We start from the raw sequence: 20,747 nt of genomic DNA, 5'->3' as shown, positions 1-20,747 counted from the left end.
GACTTGTCCCACTGCTACCAAGGCATCATCATCAAGTTCCTTTACCACAACTGAATCTGGTGTAAACTCAACCTTTTTCCCATTCCCATAGTGAGTGATTTGGTAGATGGAGAGAAGGTTGGTAGACAAGTTAGGAACATAGAGAACATTCTCAAATGTTCCATCATCCATGTCAACTGAACCTTTCCCTTCAACCTCTACTTGTGTGTCATCACCTATGTAAATGTGAGGTACCTTAGATGGCTCCAATGAAGAAAACTGCTCCTTTGTAGAACCCATGTGATATGAGGCACCCGAGTCAAGTATCCATTGCTGTGAAGAACCTGTTGTAGCCACAAATGCTTGCCCTTTTCCCTTAGACTGTGAGGAAGAGGAAGGAGATGAATCCTTCTTTGTGTAGGCGGATGGCAAGTTGATGTTGTTTTTCTTGAGAAGATTGGTTAACTCATCAACTTGCTTTGCATGGCATCGATGCTCATCATGACCATACTTCTTGCAATATGCACAAGTAGGTTTATCCTTCTTAGGTGGTGTCCCCTTCTTGGAAGAGGATGAAAATTCGCCTTGTGATGGAGAGGAAGATTGTCCTTTTTCCTGGTGTGGTTTAGACTTGGATTGCTTCTTCTTGTTGTTGGAATCTTTGCCTTGACTTCCTTGATTCCCTTGATTAGCCACTAAAGCCTTGGACTTTGAAGACTTGAGAAACCCCATGTTCAACAACTTAGTTTGTTCCAATATTAACATTTCTGTGAAAGCATCAAATGAAGGCATAACATAGGAACTCCCCACTGTCAAACGATGAGTTTGGAAGCTAGATACAAATGTTGCATATTCTGGTGCAAGCTTGTCCAACAAGTTGAATATCAATTGAGCATGCTTTTTGTCAATTCCATAATCCTTAAGCTTTGCTCTTAGCTCATTTGCTTTGGTGACATAATCTTGGATTGTATCAAAACTCTTGGGATCTAAGTTGGTGAGCTCATTGTCAATCTGATAGCCTCTAATTTCATCAACTTGTCCATACAATTTCTGAAACATATCCCAAGCCTCTTTGATTGTTTTACACTTCTCAATGTGAAAAATGAGGTCATCTGATACATACTTGCGTAAGGTTCCAAGAGCCATGCAATTCTTTGTGAGCCATTCTAATTGAGCAATTGGATCAGCCTTAGGATCAGGTGGTGTTGTTATTGTTCCATCTATGTAGTGTGTGAGACCCTTTTCCATTAGTTTACTCCATACTTTAATTTTCCATGATGCATAATTATGTGGAGTTAAAGGTGGAAATTTGTTAGGACTCATTGCAACAAGAATGGAAAGAGCACAAAGAGAGGCACAATCACACAAGACACCCCCCCAAATTCACTCAATCAAAGAACTCCCCCCAAATGTGATGATTTGGCACTTTATAAGTAGTGCGTATACAATGGGCCGCTTGCAAAAAATGGCAAAGTGGACTTCTGATTACAATTTTACAACTACCTGAATAAGGCCAAAAGAGACTCAAACTGATAATGCAAGAGATCTAACTAAGATCCAAGCAATTTACAAGTACCTAATAGGCCAAATAAGACCAATATCTGAAAGTACAATTTCCACTCAAAATATCTGAAATCTAATCATAGATTATGAAAGTAGACGAAAAAATAAGCACTTTCAAAAAAAAAACGGCACCTGAAAAGGAGGTCGTATGAGCTCAAACGAGGCCTTTGAAGTTGCAGAATTGAGGATTGGACAGGTACAACTGAGAGAATCCAAAAAAATTGAAAAACATATGCACCAAAATCAGAAAATAACCACACCACTGCGAAGATCACAAAATTTTAGCCTATTTCAAAAAAAATTGCACCAAAAAAGGAGCAAAAATGAGCAAGATATGGCCTTTCAATGTTGGACTGCAAAACTGAAAAGCCCAATGGAGAGGGGTCAAAAAAATTTCAAAAAGTGCTGATGTGGCGTTGATGTCAGCAAGTCACTATGTTAAATTTGACGGTCGTATGATCGTCGCAAAAACTTCACCCCTCTGCTGATTGGACGTCCGTACTGTACGGACTGCTGACTGTGCAGATGATTATGCAGTACAGATGATGACGTGGCACTGTACGGATGGACTGCGTGGCACGATGACTGTGCTACTGTATGGTCAATGTGGTGCAATGACATGGCATATGGAGGGCTATTTGAGAGCCATGTGGCGGGGTCGGTATGCTGACTGGGTGTTAGCGTGGCGGTCGCTGGAGGTGACTGGACGATCGCGGGAGGCGATGGCTGGTCTGGTGCCGTCGGCGGCCAGAGGTGTCTAGGTGATCGCCGAAGGTCTTTGGCTGGTGGTGGCACTGGGTAGACGGGCGCAGCGGGCAGGGGCGTTCGGAGCGATCGGCGAGAGGGAGCATGGCGGTGGCGGCGCGGGGAACTCAACAGGTATGGGCGGCGCCTGCAGCTCAGGTACGTACCTGCAACCTGCAGCACTCGTACAGCGGGAGGGGGGGTGTGCGAACCCCCAAAAAAACTTTTTCTTTCTTTTTTTTTGAAATTTTTTTTTTTCGAATTTTTTTTTTGAATTTTTTTTTCGAAATCCGTACGATATTAGCCAAAATGGGGAAAAAAAAATTTCTCACCAAAATAGGTCGACTTTATAGTCGAAATTTATGGAAACGGCCTCCCAGATTTAACGGTGATGTCCAAATCGCTGTATGATGCCTCCCAAAAATGAAGATCCCCAAATCCGAAAATAGAAGTCTTCCACGATGTCTCCAAAAACCGATCAATGAAGCCCCAATAGCTCTGATACCATGTAGGATTTTGCCAAGATCAAGGGCACAATGAAAAGCATAAAAGAGACAATAGAATGACAAGAACAAACTGTATTCTCATCAATATGCAAATGATCAACTGAATTAACCAATACAATGAATAGAGGCCTGCTTATATAGGCAGGGCCATATGGATGTATGAGCACACAAATATGACATGTGGCTCAATGAGAAACAAGGGTAGGTAAGAAATACTAAGGGCAGGTAGGAGAAATAATATAATATTCCACAAGAGGTGGATGACCCACCGAATGTGGAGTGTAACAGCAAAATAAGATCACAAAAGGTGGAATTTCTCCTACAAGCTCTATCCCTAAGTGCACACTTCCCTAAGTGTCTCAAATCCAAACTACGAAGAGATGCATTATCCTAAGTTAACTTAAGTAAGTGTAATAATATCCAAAATGAATATTTATTTACACCAACAACATATATTCAAAAAATAGTCACAAAACATAGTCACATATATTCAAAAATTTGCCTCTAAATATGGACAAATCAACTCTTGGCTATTTAAATATACAAAAAAAATGTGTTACAAATCATCTCATGGGCTTTTATACAAAATTTGGCATTTAAATATGTGTGAATCAGGTCATCACCATTTAAATATACAAAAAAGGAAATATAGAACAATTCATCAATGATATATACAAAATTCTCAAAATATTTCTACCCTGAACCATAGAATCAATCAAGTGAGCATTCTGGATTGACTTTAACCCATATTATGTCAAGTAATGCCTTGTGGTCAGATTCACAAACTTTTCATAAAAGTTTGTTATGAGGTCTACCACAATACTTAATCAATAGAATATTTGTTGCAACAACAAGGTTGGAGAAATGAAGAATATGTCTCTGTGTTTCAAAGTCCTCGAACAACCAAATATCAAAATTTTTGATATGGTATCTCCTAAGCCATGTGCCTGTGATGACAACAAACCCTACTGGATACTCAATAGCCTCTCCGTCAATGATTGTGGTTGTCAATTTTCCCTTAGGCTCAATACAACGACACAAAAAGTAATATGTTCCTTCTTCATTGTTCTCTTCTGCAACAATTGTGTACTTATGACTTGCATATTATAGAATGATAATTAATACCAAAAATAATGTTTGATGCAACAAAATGAGCAAAAAAAAATCCTGCAATAAAATTAACCCAAAAATCACCTGGTTCCACTAGGTCAGATACATGATCGAAATCAACTGATGCTCCCATCTAGTTCAACTGATGCTTCCATCTAGTTCAATTGTAGTGCTCTAGGAATTTGATAGGTATGAATGGGAACCAACAGTCTACAAGACCATTTGTCAACCCACTCTTGTGATTCACATTCTTCCCACAAAAAATACATACATGAAGAGCAAAAACATACAATCTGTCTAGTATAAATTACCGGTGAGCTTGCATTTGAACTTCAAAATGAGTGCATGTCACTAGATCCTACAATTGTACAACAAGATTGAGAGTTTTCAATGTCAAATTCAGTGATCAACCAAAAATATCTATGAACCATTGATGTACCTTCATTACCCGGTCCCATTGTAGAGTTACCCCATCACACAATTATTGTTGCATCTGTCAACTCAGCACCACCTTCGTACTTCAATTCTTCTCTAGCTAGTGCTCTTTTTACACATGCTCCTGCACCATCGTGCTCTCCCTTTCCATGTCTAGCCTCAATGAAATTCCAAAAATATTGTACACTGCTTGTCACATGCATCCTACTCAACCAATAGAACATACTTGCATTCTTGAATTGTGAGGTGCAATTACCTAACCATATTAAGTGTTGGTTGTATCGTATGTTCCTTTCCCTTAAAATATCATAGAAAACTTTAAAGCATCTTTGCACAAACTCTGACAAATGTGTACAATCATCACTTATGTAGAAGTGATACTCTCTTACAACCTTTCTATCCTCCTCTTGCTATCATCTACATGCATGAATGCTATGTGTACAAAAATAGAAACTTGTGTAGAATGGTAATACATAGATTGCACTTCATTTTGAGGTTGTAGTGTATAATTTTCAGCAAAATCAACTATAGAGACAATGGTACCAAGAGGAAATGTGTCCTTGCATAACTTGAATTTCTCATCTAACCATTGAGCTCTATGTGTATGCATTATGTACTCATAAATTAATTTCTCTTGAAACGTTCTCATAAAATCACCTACACATATGTCATTTTTCACTAACTCACATCTCTTTAATTCTTTTCCATCTATAACGCCATATGTCATTGTCTTGTACTTTCCAATAAAAACTAGTTTCTTACTAATTTCATGTGTGCTATCCAAATGTAGACATCTTGACAAATGTTGCAAACCACCACATGTAGCACAAGAACCTTTCAAACACATCATCTTATAATAAATGCAACCATCATCTCTTTTACATAACACACTTGAAATAAATTCTCTTGGTGATTTAGGAGGTGGTTGTATATTGCAATCCTGCAAAACATTATTAGTGTGCAAAGTACAACATATATGACGACAAATATCATAGTGCATGGAAAATTCAATATGCATCCTACAACAACACGTGGTGCGTACATGATTAATTTTAACATAAAAAGCTTTTCCCATTTCAAAAAATCTTTGACTAATTCTTATTTGAAGAAACTTTTCAAGGAATCTTTCATAAAATTTTGTTTGAGTCATATCCAAATAGTGTTTGGCATGTGGCTCACGATTTCTAGATCCGATTCACCTTATAACAACATCTCTTTGGTTAGGTGAAACCCTTGTGTTGTCATGCCCAATTTTTTAATTAATGTTCTTAGTGCATCAACAACAACCTTGTCTTTGCGTGGTAGTCTACCCGAGAACACCCAAAGAGAATTGTTGTTAGGATCCTCTATTTTATCCCGCCTCTCTAATGCTTTGTGTAATGTTTCTCTACTAATGTTTAATGACTTACTTGTTTTGCTTATCAAACGATTTTTTTAAATTTTTTTGCTCATTACGGTTGATGTAATGACACGTCGAGTAACATTAGAATCTTTAGTACGTGATTTTGAACCAATATCTTGATATGCATCAAATAGATTTCTCACAATAGTTCTTTCGCTATTACTTTAGAATGATCTTAGGCCTAGAATTCTCATTGTCTCTTTAAAACAAATTCTTAATCATTTCAACAATTAATTGGCATCTTGCAGTTTGATTTAAGTTTTCAAAATAGTTTTGTCATATTCTTTTAACCATTCTCCTACAAGTTCGTTCATTCATTTTATCGGGCATTGGATTCAAAATATTCTCATCAATGTCAATTAGATACTTAGGTTTCCTACGAATGATTCTAGGAGGTGTTAACATTGATGCATTGCATGCATTGGGTACATTCAATTTATCAAATAGAGGCAGTGTATGTTCATCATTTAATTGATTATTCAATGTGGTCTCTTCTTCAATTGCATTAGGTTCATACGGTAAATCAAATGTCTCTTCTTCAATTGCATTAGGTTCATACGGTAAATCAAATGTCCCTTCTTCAATTGCATTAGGTTCATACTATAAATCAAATTTCCCTTCTTCAATTGCATTAGGTGCATTATGTTCGTTTGGTAAATCAAATTGAGATGTTGAGGATGATGTACCTTCTTGTCCCATTGTTCTTATGTCATGTAATTTCTTCATGCGTTGCTTTTGTCTTTCCTTTTCAACCTCTCATTGTTCCATCGTTCCTCGCTTGTTCTTTCCCATCGTTAATATCGGTTATCTTAAATAGAATCATTTTACATGTATATGTAAACATAAGTTCTTAAACAATCAAATAACCATAAAATTGAGCATTATCATTATTTTTTTGAATCAAAACTATTAAACAATCACAATAACATTTACCAAACTAATAAGAACAACAATTAAATCATTTCAAATCATTCAAAACTAAAAATTCACTTACTTCAATGTATAAAATTGTCATAGAAGCATAGTAACAGTTGTAGTGGGGCCTTCAATGACCTCAAAAACTTCTTTTGAGGTCGTTGAAGTTGTTGGGCAACTAAAAGTATGTCCCAGAACCGCGTACTCGATATTTGTAGTAACCTCCTATGTGCTCTTAGCCCTAAAAAATTTTCAGCAGGCCAATGTTAATATTCCCAGCACTCCGTACGCGCTTTTAACTCATCAAAACCTCGTACGTGCTTCCTGTAGTAAATAAAATGTGAAGGAGAGGGAGGGAAGGGGAGGGAGGTAGAGGGAGAGGGAGAGGGGGAGGGAGCAAGAGGAAGAGGGGGAGAGATAGAGAGGGGAAGAGAGGATGGAAAAGTGAGGGAGGGAGAGGGAGATGGAGAGGGAGGGAGAGGGCAAGAGAGAGGGGGGCAGAGAGAGGATAGACACGGGAGACACACACACACACACACACACACACACACACACACACACAGAGAGAGAGAGAGAGAGAGAGAGAGAGAGAGAGAGAGAGAGAGAGAGAGAGAGAGAGAGAGAGAGAGAGAGAGAGGAAAAGGAGGGAAATAGAGAGGGGGAAAGAGAGAGAGGGCAGAGAGAGGATGGAAAAGGGAGACAAAGGGGGGAGGGAGAGAGGATGGAAAAGGGAGAGAGAGAGAGAGGGGGGGATGGGAAAGTAAGGGACATAAAGGGAGATAAAGGGAGAGAATGCTAGTCATATTGTGTGCTATGACCCCTTAGGATACCATATGACCCCTTATGACACCATAAGGTCACATGGGGTCCTAATTGAGCTACACATGTGTTAAAACACCATATGACACCTTGAGATATCATACATGGTCCGAAGAGGTCATATGGCATCATTGGGGGTCATGTAGGGTCATAATGGGTCCACACATGTGTTAGAACATCATATGACCCCTTAGGACATCATATGGTCTTAAGGGGTCATATGTGTGCTAAGGGACCTTACATGATGTCATTAGGTGTTATGTGGGGTCCTGAGAGAGAGAGAGAGAGAGAGAGAGAGAGAGAGAGAGAGAGAGAGAGAGAGAGAGAGAGAGAGAGAGAGAGAGAATACAATGTACAATACAATATCAAAAGACAATATATCAATATACATGTACATGTACATACACATATACATATAATACACATTGTAGACACCTAAAATTGTCCAATCTAATTAAATAAATATTTTATTTATTTAATTATCTAAGCTTAATTCTTCTATTAATTAAATAAATCTTTATTTATTTAATCAATTCATTTTATCCTCTTCTAGCCTTATTTCTCATTTAAATAAATACATTTAGTTATTTAAATTATCCTTTTCCTAAATTAAATAAATATTTATTTATTTAATTATCCCATTTCTTCTATTAATTAAATAAATCTTTATTTATTTAATTAATTCATTAGCCTTTTCTACCTATGACACATGTCATTCATCTCTTAATTCATACACTACCTACCCCTTTCATTATTTTATTATTTCTTTTACCTACCCTCTAATCATAGCCGACCTCCTTTTTTGCACCTCTCAATCTTATCCCTCCATTTCTTATTGTGTCTTCTATTTAAGGAGATGCCTTCTTCATTATCAAACCCTAATGACTTAATGCCCTAATGAGCTAACTACTTGATCTATTGACTACACTACGATCCTACTTGCAACCACATTCCGTTCTTTGTTGAGCTCTTGTGCATATTAAATCTGAGAGCAAATATATCAAGCAAGATCAATGGAGATAGGAAGAATGGAGATCAAAACCCTATTGGACATGTGATGGTATAATCTTTGTGATTTCGTTTGATTTGCATTGTCTTAGGTAATCTTCATATGTTATGGTGGATCTTTGTTGATTGTTAGGCTAGGGTTTTGTGGTTGAATTCATTTAGCCTTTCAATCTTGTTGTTATTGTTATCCATTTTCACCATATACATTTTGGCATGCCCGGTGGGACTCTTGTCCCTTTGCATTTAACGTCAAATAAATAAGAGTTCTTAAAAGATATGTGTATAGATATTTTATTAATGGTAATTAAACTTTAATGAAAGAAATTTCAGTAGATTTGATGTTTGATTTAATGCATGAGCATACAAAATTAAATGTAGGTGGTGGTAACTTTGCTGAAGAAAAATTAATGTTTGTTTGCAAGACAGATGAAGATGATTGAATCATTTATTTCATTTTATAACCACCAATCACACCTTGGTGCGCAATGGGTATGCCAAATAGTTGTGAAGTTAAATTTCAAGGATAAATCTTGGTGTATTTTTTTAATATGTTTGTGTAGTGCATGAGGTCAATTGACACATCATTTAGCAAATGATGTTGTATGTGCAAAAAATATCTTTGTGAAGTAATAGCTTCAAATAAACTATGCATCCACTTATATATGTCCAAACAATACTAAAACAAAACCTTAGAAATAAGATGACAATCAAGCTCTGCTACTAATAGGCTCATGTTATATAATTTGCAATAGAGAGGGATGAGAGTGAGAGAGAGAGATACATATTGAAAGAGGAAGAGATAAAGGGGGGAGATTGATAGAGAGGGAGGGGTAAAGAGATAGAGATAAAGACGAAGATAGAGATTGAGGTGGAGAAGTGGAAGGAGAGGGAGAGATAAGGAGAGGGAGACAAGATAAAATAGATAAATATATATAGAGTGAGAGAGAGGGAGAGATAAAAAGATACATATAGAGATAGGAAGTGATATAGAGAGAGGTAGAGAGGGAGAAATATAGGGGTATAGAGAGACACAAAGATAATTAGATAGAGATAGAGCAATAAATGGAAGGAGAAATATAGAGAAATAAATATAAAGAAGAAAATAGATAGAGATATAGAGGTATAGGAAGAGGGAGAGCTAAAGATAGAGAGAGATATGGAAAGAAGAGCTAGAGAGATATAGAGGAAGAGGGAGAGGGAGATACGAAGAAAGATATATAGAGGGTGAGATAAATTGATAAAGAGATATGTAGAGGGGGAAAGGGAGAGAGACAAATATAAAGATAGAGAAACAAAGAGAAGTATAGATGGACAAATAAATATGGAAAGAGGGAAGATAGAGAAGGGGGAGAAATGTAGGGAGATAAAGGGGAGAGGGCGAGAGAGAGAGATAAATAGAGGAGGGAGAAAGAGAACATGAATGGGATAGAGAGATATAGAGATAAGATGGGGAGAGAGGGATGGAGAGAAGAAGAGGGGGCATGGAGGGAGTGATAGATCAATATATAGAGGGAGAAGGAGAGAGGGATAAATTCAGATAGATGGTGATATAGAGATGGAGAGAATATGAGTTAGGGGGGGAGACACAGTTAGGCAACTCAATAATAGAGACATTAGAGAGAGAGTGATATAGATAGAGGAAGATATAAACAGTCAGAGGGATAGGAAGAGAGACTAATATAGATAGAAGAGGATATACAAAATCAGAGGGATAGGGGGAGAAAGCTATAGAGTAGGAGAGATGGAGTGAATAAAAGAGAGAGGTAGAGATAATGATATATATAGATGAAGGGGGAGAGGGAGAGGGAGAAATATAGAGATAAAGATAGAGGGCAATAGTGAGAAAGAAAAGAAATAAAGAGATGTATAGAGGGTCAAAGATATAGAGATGTGGAGGGAGAAATAAGGATATTGTGTGTATATAAGTGAGAAATATGGAGGGAGAGATAGAGAGGGAGGGAGAAGAATATTTTTAAACACACACATTAATATTTTTATGATGGAGTATCACAAGAAGAACTGCATATGCGTTGTTTTAGCTTTAAAACCGCGTACACACTTCTTATTGAAAAAACACCCCGTACACGGTTTTACTAAAAAAACCTCCGTACGTGGTCTTTATACAAAAAAAAGCCTGTACGCACTTTTGACTGTTTAGGCTTGTGAATAGGCTTGGATGACAAAGTTGTGGGTTGAAAGTTTGATTTCCCTCCATTTACCTCCTTTTTGACGTGTTTTGTTTTATTAACTTGGTTTCTCGACTTTGTCATCATCAGGTTTACACTTCATCAAGTGGGTATTTCTAAAAGTTCCACCATGATTTCACCTATCTTCTGAGCTTTCTAACCATATAATGTTTTTAAAATTTGAACAATAATAACATATTATTATTGAATTTCTTTTACTAGTGTCTCCATAGTTCTCAGAGACATATGTGCACCATTTTTTAAAAAACTTTTGATCTACTTATCCAAATTTAAAAAACTTTATATATTATTGTAGTGCACTTTATTATTTACAATTAAAAAAAAAAATTCATTTTCGATTGTTTTGGTGCAAGTTATGTTTCTCACACAAATAGGTACTTGATTTTCAGGATGTGCTTGATTCGAAAAATCATTAAAAAAAAATACTCAACAAAAAATTACAAAAAATAACACAACTTCTAGTGCTCACTCTTAACTATCTTTCTGCCAAAGTATTTGTCAAAATACCAAATCTAACTATGACTTTTTTGATGCGCACGTCAGACACTATGTTATGTTTTAAAGAAAAAATCAGGGTTTTTTTTTTTGTGTGTGAAGGATTTGACCCCCTTAATCTTATCCAATTTTGAAAAAAATTATTAGTTTGGAAACTATATTTATAGTACTACAATCTTTGATCTTTGAGTATCTTCATATCTTGAGTGGATGACTCTCAACTTTCTCCTCCAAGATCAGGTTTACCTGATTTCAGAAAAAAAAAGTGTCCACTTATACCCCTTTTTGGACACCATCTTTGAACACTTACCCATTAGTAACTCAAGTGGATATGTTGAGGACCAAATCACTTCCTCTTATAAATTGATAGTTGCAGTCATTTTTCATTTCAAAATGATAGACTTAAGTTTAACCAAATATGTGCAATGTTGAGTCATAATGACTATGGTAATAATTGTGAATACACAACATTTTGTAATAGTTAATGGACATGTTCTAATGGTTAATGGATTTCCATAATATTTTTAGACTATTAGATTTATAGTGTTTATAAACTCACTACCAGGGTTGAATTTTTTTACACAAAATAATTCAACAAGCTAAACTTAGTATAATTTACTTTTCAACACAAAATAATTCAGTAAGCTAAACTTAGTATAATTTACTTTTCAGCACAAAATAATTCAACAAGCTAAACTTAGTATAATTTACTTTTCAGTAGTTGGAGTGGATGGATGGACCATCTTTAAACAAAATAATCATTTATAGGGGAAAGAAGATGGGAGAACATGTGTGGGACTTGACAAACAACCATTTATAAAATGACCATGCCCAAATCTCATATATATAAAATTAAAGGGTGATGATAACTTTATAATTCAAGACATGACTTTGGATTTTTTATAAACGTAAACTAAAGCTCATCAGAATTTTGACAACATATACATCTTCCTATTTAAGAAAAAGATCCAATCATGAATTTCAGCTATGAAAACTCAAGAAGCAATACTACTGCTGATTAGTATGGTTTTTGTAATGTCAAGAAAGAAGAAATATATTGAATTACTAATCCCTAGGAAATATAGATGTAAATGGCATACAATAGAGTTGTTAAATGATGAAATCAAATAGCAGACAAATTCTAGGTATCACAAATGTATAGGATTCTAATTTATTAAATTCCAAAAATAATCGTTCCATTGCATCTTTCTATTGAGACCAAACTCAAGTATATATAACAAAATAATTAGATATTGACAATGTAAGAATTGAACAACATGTTGCAAACATTAGAAACTATATTAAACCTCAATATCTAAATTTGAGTGTGGTGCTTGACTGTGCTTAGCTCTTGCAAGGGCAAAGGATGACTTGACTAACCCTTGCTCAATAATTGACATACTAGAAGTTGCTTCGAAATTCTCAGGAAACATTTGAAAAACTCCAATATTTCTAGTTCTCTTGCCTTTCTTCCCTTCTAGGAAAAACACCTTTTCCTCCTACTAGAAATATCATGACTCTTGGATAACATCCCCCCACAGAGAAATAAAAATCATATTAAAATGTCCTTAGAACTTTTATGTAATACAATTGGCAGTTAGTTTCCCATAATATTTGCTAGTTTCTTGCCATGACACATATGCATGCAAATTTGTGGACGCACTAACAAAAACGACGAAGAGGAAACCATTTGAATTCATCTATTGAGTTTTATAATTTGTTTTACTTTATCTCTTTTTTAAAAATCTATCAATCTTTTCTTTTTTAAAATAAAAAGAATGTTTAACATATCAATATTTAAGATAAAACAATAATAATTAATGATAACATTAATTCTATTTCTTAGCTATAGCAGTATTATTATTAAAATAAAATATTATTTATTTAATATTTTATTATTATTATTATAATATTTAGATAAAGGAAAAGGCTATTCCCATTAGGTTGGGGATTTTGACGGAAAGTAAGAATTATAAGTACATATTACAAATAACACACTCTTTGTGTTAAGTTGGCTTATAACTCATTACTCTCAAGAAAAATAATTTTCCTATATTTATTTAAAATTATTTCATTCTTATGCAATATATTTATGCATTATTCATAACTAATATAATTGTTCAAAAATTGGAACTCATAATTCCTAATCCTATTCACATACTTGCAACCTAAGGCCATGAGACTAGGTAAATGCATGCATGTTGATCCATCATAACAAGTTGCCATTCTGGGTAGAACCTTTTACCTAATGATACTCCCTCTCCAACCCAAAAGAATATTAAAATTTCTTATCACACTTGCACAATTAATTATCTGCATAACCATTCTTCAATAATACTTAACATAATCAAATTACCTACTTAATTGCTTTTATTTAAACAACTAGTACAATAATCCAATAATTAAGCTAGGCCAACTAAATCGAATGTGACAATTTATACGTAAGTAATAAAATTTGGTGTGAATTTCCATTTTTCCGTACATAACTTCATAAATTTAGTGACATTCAAAGCAGTTTCTGTACATAATTGTGTTTTCACCCTTATGTTTACCTTATAAGAGTCCCGGATTATAAAACTGGGGGTTTCCACAAGCTGTATAAAGATTTGTCTCAACTTGTCTACACTTTGTTTAAAGTTGTCTGAACTTGTCTTTGTTAGCGCAACTTAACATGCAGTCTTCCCCGTGATTTACGGTGATTGTGATTTGCATTGTTGCTTATGTTTAAGCTAACCAAGGAGTTCTTGTTTTTAACTCCCTCATCATCTTTCAGTTCTGTTTCATGCAAATAGTTGTTGATCTCCAGAAATTCCATGCATTTCATGCATAATTTCTGCTCCTGTGATCTATAAATCAATTGTAATTCATTCAAGTTTTAATATGGTAATGTAAATGATCTAATTACATTCATTTTGATTCTTCAGATTTCAATATGCAAGTTTTATTTTTTTTCTTTTCTAGCTAGATTCTTTTGCTGTGCAGAAAATTTTACATGGTATCAAAGCCAGATTGCTAGGAAGAAGAAGCTAAACACGATTATTTGTAGGCAGATTTATGAAGATTAGTATTACCATGGAAGTTGATGTAGATCTCTATTTCTAAATGCATGCATATTCTTCCCCTCATTTTTGCATGCTCCTTGTTTTGTTTTGTTTTTCTATCTTGATTCTTTAAAATTGTATGTGTTTTGCAAGCACAACATGATAAAGATCTGGAAAAATTTGGGGCTTTGCTTAATGCATTTAGCATAGGTTTCTTTCAATAAGTTTCCTGAATAAATAGTAGATTAAAGTTGCTATGCACTCTTCCTCCAATTGACAGTCAAAGTATTCTTTTGTTCTAATTCATGTCTACATGAGATTCCAATGTTGCAACTTTGTTTGCTCCTAGAGATTCTTTCTAGTAGGGTTCCTGACTACATGAGATTCCAGAGTCGCATCCTCATGTGCTTCTAGAGTTTCTTTCTAGTTGGACATTATTAAACGATGGATAAACAATGACATCATCCTAATCGGGGGACATTTTGAAGTTCTTCAGCTTGGAGCACATTTCTGCAGATTCATATCTTCCTATCTTCAGATGAAGATGAACAGTTTCTGTATTCAGAGACCGTGGTGTAGATTCATTTGTAGTTCTTTTTCATCAGCAATTGCAACTTTCTTCTATAGTTAGAATAATGGCTAGGAGTTTTTTTCAATTGGGTTTTCTCCTTTCTTCTGTGTAATTGGGTTCTTAATCAAGCTTTGTTGCCAAGACCCATATCTCTCCTTAATTAGGCTTAAGGGGGGGTGTTAGCGCAACTTAACATGCAGTCTTCCCCATGATTTATAGTGATTGTGATTTGCATTATTGTTATGTTTGAGCTAACCAAGGAGTTCTTGTTTTTAACTCCCTCTTCATCTTTCAATTCTGTTTCATGCAAACAGTTGTTGATCTCCAGAAATTCCATGCATCTCATGCATAATTTCTGCTCCAATTATCTATAAATCAATTGTAATTTATTCAAGTTTTAATATGGTAATGTAAATGATCTAATTACATTCATTCTGATTCTTCAGATTTCAATATGCAAGTTTTGTTTCTTTTCTTTTCTCGAAAATTTTACAGTCTCTAACTCTGCTGGAATTTTCAGAGATTTTTTTGTTTCTTTTCTTTTCTAGAAAATTTTACAGTCTCTAACTCTGCTGGAATTTTCAGAGATTTTTTTGTGCTTTAGATTTTTGAAAAGTCTGGAGAGAGACGCGAGTTCGTATCTTGTAGAAAAACAAAAAATTTGCATTCCTTTCCTTTCGAATGCGGGTGTTTTGTAGGAAGTTGTCATATCGGTGTCCGTATATGTAAAGCAGAGATGAGCGTTTCGGCAATTCCTACGAAAATAAGATATTTGAAGAACACAGGTCTTGGAGGATCGGTAAACTGAATAGCTGTAGGGTTAGGTTTTTTAAGGCATCTTATAAAGGATTTCTGATAACGAATGCACAAGCATGGCAAGAGTTCTCAAGAAATGTTGCCTCATGCAATGCAATAATCAGGATAGACGCAATAAGGATTTGTTCAAAAGACTTTAGAAACTTCCAGGCAAATACAATTGGCAGGTGTACAACCAGACTCTGCAACCTCCAATATCCTCACAACCAGTGTAAAAAAGCGAACTTTGAAACAAGGTATGGACCAGAACCGAAGCATAGCAAAGGAGGTTCTTTTGTTAAATGTTGTAGTTGCAAGTGCCCTAGTAGACATGTAAAAATGTCGAAATATAGACAAAGCGCGTAAACTTTTGATAAAATGTCTCAAAGAAATGCAGTCCCATGGGATGCTATGATTGCAGGACATGTTCAACATAGATTCTGAGAAGGCCTTAAAAACTTTTAAACAAATGTAACTGTCAGGTTTAAATCCAGACTCTCAACCTTTGCTTGCAGCTTCCCTGCCTCAGCTCAAATTGGGGCTTTCGAGAAGGGTATGCTCATCTATCAAAGCATAATTGAAAGTATGCAGATCCAAGTATGATTTCTGATCACGACAATTTTTTTTTGAATGGTTTCAAATTGAGATTAGTTTTCTTTGTAGCTTATATTGTGCAGATGAGATTTAAAATTCCTTTCTTTATTTTTCTTGAATGGTTTCAATTGCGATTAGTTTCCTTTGTAGCTTTTGTATTGTGCAGATGAGATTTAAAATTTATTATAGCTTTTACAATGGCGTTCACTAAAGTGGCACAAATTCTCAAATTTGTAAGGCGCGGATTCATTTTCAGTGAGTATACAGTGCAACTTTATGATGTCCAAGCATGCTTTATAATCTTTCCCTGTGTTTTTTTTCCGTACTTTGGATATGCAAATTATTCTCTGATCTTACAGCCTTTGGCAGGGACTGTCAGTTACAACTAGCTCTTGTTTATATTAGAAACTCCTCTCCAGTACTAGCATTACCAACCACCAAAACTTTAAGGCATAGTTGTTAGCTGTGAAATATGTCATTTGCGAATCGTTTAAGGCAAAGTTAGATGTATACAGTATACGCATGTCTATTTTTAGTGTACCGCAGACAGTGTCTGACGCCTCGAAATAGCAATAATAATTTTGTGACAATCTACCATACAATTTGTTTTCGATGGATCAGCTAATATGATTTTAAATTTTATACAGTGATAAACTTTTTCTTATGGACCACAGTCAACGTTTCGTTGTGTTGTAGCAAATATGCAAATGTGGGATGCATGAAATGTTGATGGGTTTTTATGATTTCACTTGAACCATAAAATGTAGGTTTGTCATTACATCAAAATCTGTAGGTGTTTAATGAAGTTTAAAAAAAATATTTATTCATATATTAAGAGTGTCATTTCATAGAATCAATTTCAAGAAGTCTTTTGGTTGGTACAACATCTCATTGGAGAGATCAAGTTGCATCTGACAAGACAATTAATTTATATTTATTAATAATTAAATTAAAAATTAGAATATAATTGTGTTCTGATTTTTAATTTAATTAATAAATGCAAAATAACTGTTAACCTGTCATATGCAATTTGATTTCTGTCTAGACATTATCCTAATATCACATATAAATTCGCCTCACCTTTCAATTAGCCAGTTGAACCTCAAACAAATGAATAAATTCTATATGTAACATGCCAACACCCACCATAATATCACATATAAATTTAAATTTATGTAAATTCCTTAATAATTTTCTTGATAAGAAAAATCTACACATTTGAATTTAGAAAATTACTATTGATCTACAATATCTTCACAATATCTTCACCTGTACCCAATATGACAGAAAAACTTATAACAAGATGCATTCACAAAATGAAATTATACAATGCCCGAAAAACCTCAAAAGAGCCATTCTCCAGAAAAAAGGCAATACCCAGAAAACAACAAAATACAGCGACACCAAATCTATAACTAGCATCCAGATTCATGGATGATTATAAAATTAAAAACTGCCAGATCACTTAAGCTATACAATGCCCAAAAAAGCTCAAAAGAGCCAGTCTCCAGAAAAAAAGGCAATACCCATATCAACTGAGAGTCTGAGACACTGTCAAAGTCTGACTGAAAACAACAAAATGCAGCAGCAAGAAAACTATAACTAGCATGCATATTTATGTATGATTTATACCATACGATGAAGACCCATGACATTACCAAATGCTATTAAACAAAATGACAGAGATACTTCAACTTCAATCTAGGGAACTAAAGCAACGACCTACTCAAATGCAATACAAATAATCTAACTGTCTTAGTCGCTGCTATGATCTATTGGAAATTTCTCTGCAAACTGTAGCAGAGCAGCAAGAATGGTCTTCACCCGGCTGTTTATTTTGGCAGCTGGATGATTTTTGCTTCCTTGATCATCGATTAGATCTCCAGTCTTTTCATCAAATATCACTTCATTGGATTTAGGGTTGTGAAGAGCAAACAACTCCTTGTTAATGATGTTCAGATCGAGCTTCACCCCAATTTGTCTGAGATGATAAGTACCCCTGCAACCCCGCGCATCTTGTCCTCCCACGGCCATTATAGCAGCTGCTTTCCCTGTCCATGCATTATCAGGACCAATACAGGCCCAATCCAGAGCATCCTTCAATACACCTGTATTAGACACATGGATCAAATTTAAACAAATGAAATATATATATGAATCTATTGCTAACATTAAATCTCTGCTTCGAAATATATATATATATATATTTTCAATAAAAGTGGATTATTCCACTAAACTTTTTTACATCAAAATATATATATTTTACCAGTGATGGAGTAGTTGTATTCTGGGCAGGAAAATATTATACAGTCTGCTGCCTTAACTTTCTTAATAAAGGACTCTACTGCTGCAGGATAAGTATAATAATTCTGCCCTTTCCCAGCTTTTTCATTCTTAACAGCAAGGCCAGGGTCCAGTCTAGGGAGACTCCTCATTTCATCAACACTCACAATCTCAATCTCCATTCTTAAACTTGGGTCATTTTGAGCATGTTTCTGAGCTGCAAATCAAATAAATGGTAATATCAACAAAAAGATCTAGATTTCCACAATCAATACTATTAGTAGTTTTTCTGGAAATTTTGTGGGCGTTTTTTAGTTCAACTTTTAGGATCACAATAAACCAAATATATCCTCAGGGTTTATTAGAAACTTCGAAGGTTATCTAAATTCTAGATCAAACCATTGAACATAAAACACATCCATAGCCAAACAAACAAGGCAAACATGAAGAAATATCTATGTAACCATGGCCTTAACAACACTGAGCAGCACCAAACAGAAAACACTTCCATAGTCAGACATATGAGGCAGAAATGAATAAAAATGTATGTAACCATGGCCTTACCAGCTCTGAGCAGCCCATGAGTACAGGATGCATTTCTCAAGGACCCACTAATGGCCAGAACCTTGAAAACTTTCTTGATACAAGGTCCATTGCCTACGCCATTCGCTTCATCCACAATTTTGCTGTTATGTTTTCTTGATCTTCTACAAGAAAACAGGTTACTGAAGCAAAAGCAGCTGCTACTAGACATATCTACACTTGCCCTTCTTCTCTAATCCCAGATATTCTTCTGATTTTGTATTACAGAAGCTCTGCCTATGTCTCCATTTTTAGGTAAATGAACTCTGCAAAAAACCCTAACAAAGACCTCTGGTTATGTAAGCAGTTGAAGGAAAAACAATGCTGTCAAATGAATAAGTTAAAAACGTGGGAGCTTTTTCTATTTTTTTAGTTCTTCTAGCCATAAAAGAATCTTTTTTTTTCATACTATTGTGACACTAATATCGATTTAATTGGATATTGGACACTAAGTTTTATTGTTTATTGAGCAAAGTTTTATCGTTTACTGGGTAATTGCTCACTGAGGTCATACGGCTGACATAACAGAACAAAAAAAATCTGGTGCATTAATGGTGTGGATAATTGCAATAAACTCGGAACGAATCTCAATCGTTCCATGTGTCAGATAGTCTGTCCCGGCGCTGGCTATGCAGGGGAAAATTTGCACCGCACGGCCAGCGCCTTCCTCTATGCATTGCACGACCTGTCAGCAGTCTGCAGCGCCTTTAAACGGAAAACGCCCACTTGCACCCGCCGGAACTTCGAACCGTTCTCGCCGTTGAATTTTGTTTATAATGTTTGATTTTATATTTTAATTTATTTTTAATAATAAGTTGTGTTTAAATTTTTTTTATTTTTTTATTTTTAATATAAATAGGAAGTTTTTAATAAGCATATTTTTTTTTGAATTTATGTATTTAAATTTTTAAATGATAAATTATATTTTTTATTTTCTTTAAATAGCTTTATTTATTTTACTAATTATTATTTTATTAATATTGAAATTAATATAATAGTATTACATAAATATAATTTAAATAATATATTAATTGACATCATTCTTTAAATCAATGAAAATTTCAAATTAATAGTGTTTATAGATAAGATTTAAATGTATCTTTAATAATGTAAACACATATTTTTTAATCCAAAAATATCCATAAAAATAATTTCCTATGATTTTCTTGGTACCTTAGAGAGAATCATCTAACTTGTATGTGTATTATGATGGAGAGGTTGCAACATATTTGAAAGCATTGGTTGAAAAGTAAAATATTTTCATACTTAACATAATAACAAGCTCATTAGTTTATTTGATTATGTGGTAAAATGATAATAATTGAAAAAGTTATTTTTGTTTTACACTAAAAAGAATATTGTTATTCATATAATTTGACGTCATTTTTTGAGATGTTAATTTTTACATTTCTTGTTATTTTAAATATGATGTATCCATATGAAACACAATAGATCAAATGTTGGATGGGAAGTGAGAGACAACATAAACATACCACATGACGATGAAGAGATATAATATACAAATGAAAACTTAAAGCATCATAGAGCTACCACCATGATTGGAAATCAAATCCATTGCAAATGCACATATCATTCATATTAGTTACAATCACAATATATGAAAGCTCACCCAAATGGGAGAAAACCATGGTGTGAGTAGTAAATCACAAAACTTGTACTCTTCTGGAGTATACCTGG

The 20,747-nt window shown here is 34.6% G+C and overlaps 1 protein-coding gene across 1 annotated transcript; it reads right to left on the bottom strand.

Moving 5' to 3' along the window:
- Positions 1-17,594: 17,594 nt before the first annotated feature.
- Positions 17,595-19,407, bottom strand: LOC131029983 (NAD(P)H:quinone oxidoreductase). Its single transcript, XM_057960666.2, has 3 exons — positions 19,032-19,407; positions 18,451-18,684; positions 17,595-18,292 (listed from the first exon to the last, which is right to left on the bottom strand). Exons 1-3 carry the CDS (start codon positions 19,219-19,221, stop codon positions 17,940-17,942), a joined length of 777 nt encoding a protein of 258 aa, XP_057816649.2. The 5' UTR covers positions 19,222-19,407; the 3' UTR covers positions 17,595-17,939.
- Positions 19,408-20,747: the final 1,340 nt, after the last annotated feature.

The sequence above is a fragment of the Cryptomeria japonica genome, chromosome 10 (genome assembly GCF_030272615.1).
Source record: "Cryptomeria japonica chromosome 10, Sugi_1.0, whole genome shotgun sequence".
Taxonomy (NCBI): Eukaryota; Viridiplantae; Streptophyta; class Pinopsida; order Cupressales; family Cupressaceae; genus Cryptomeria; species Cryptomeria japonica.
This window is presented reverse-complemented; position numbering and strand designations above follow the sequence as displayed.

Excerpts from the sequence above, each read along its gene's own strand:
- LOC131029983 (XM_057960666.2), bottom strand. The coding sequence starts at position 19,221 with ATGTCTAGTAGCAGCTGCTTTTGCTTCAGTAACCTGTTTTCTTGTAGA. Across the intron at positions 18,685-19,031 it reads TCATGGGCTGCTCAGAGCTG|CTCAGAAACATGCTCAAAAT; the intron begins GTAAGGCCATGG and ends TTTGATTTGCAG. Across the intron at positions 18,293-18,450 it reads ATACAACTACTCCATCACTG|GTGTATTGAAGGATGCTCTG; the intron begins GTAAAATATATA and ends TGTCTAATACAG.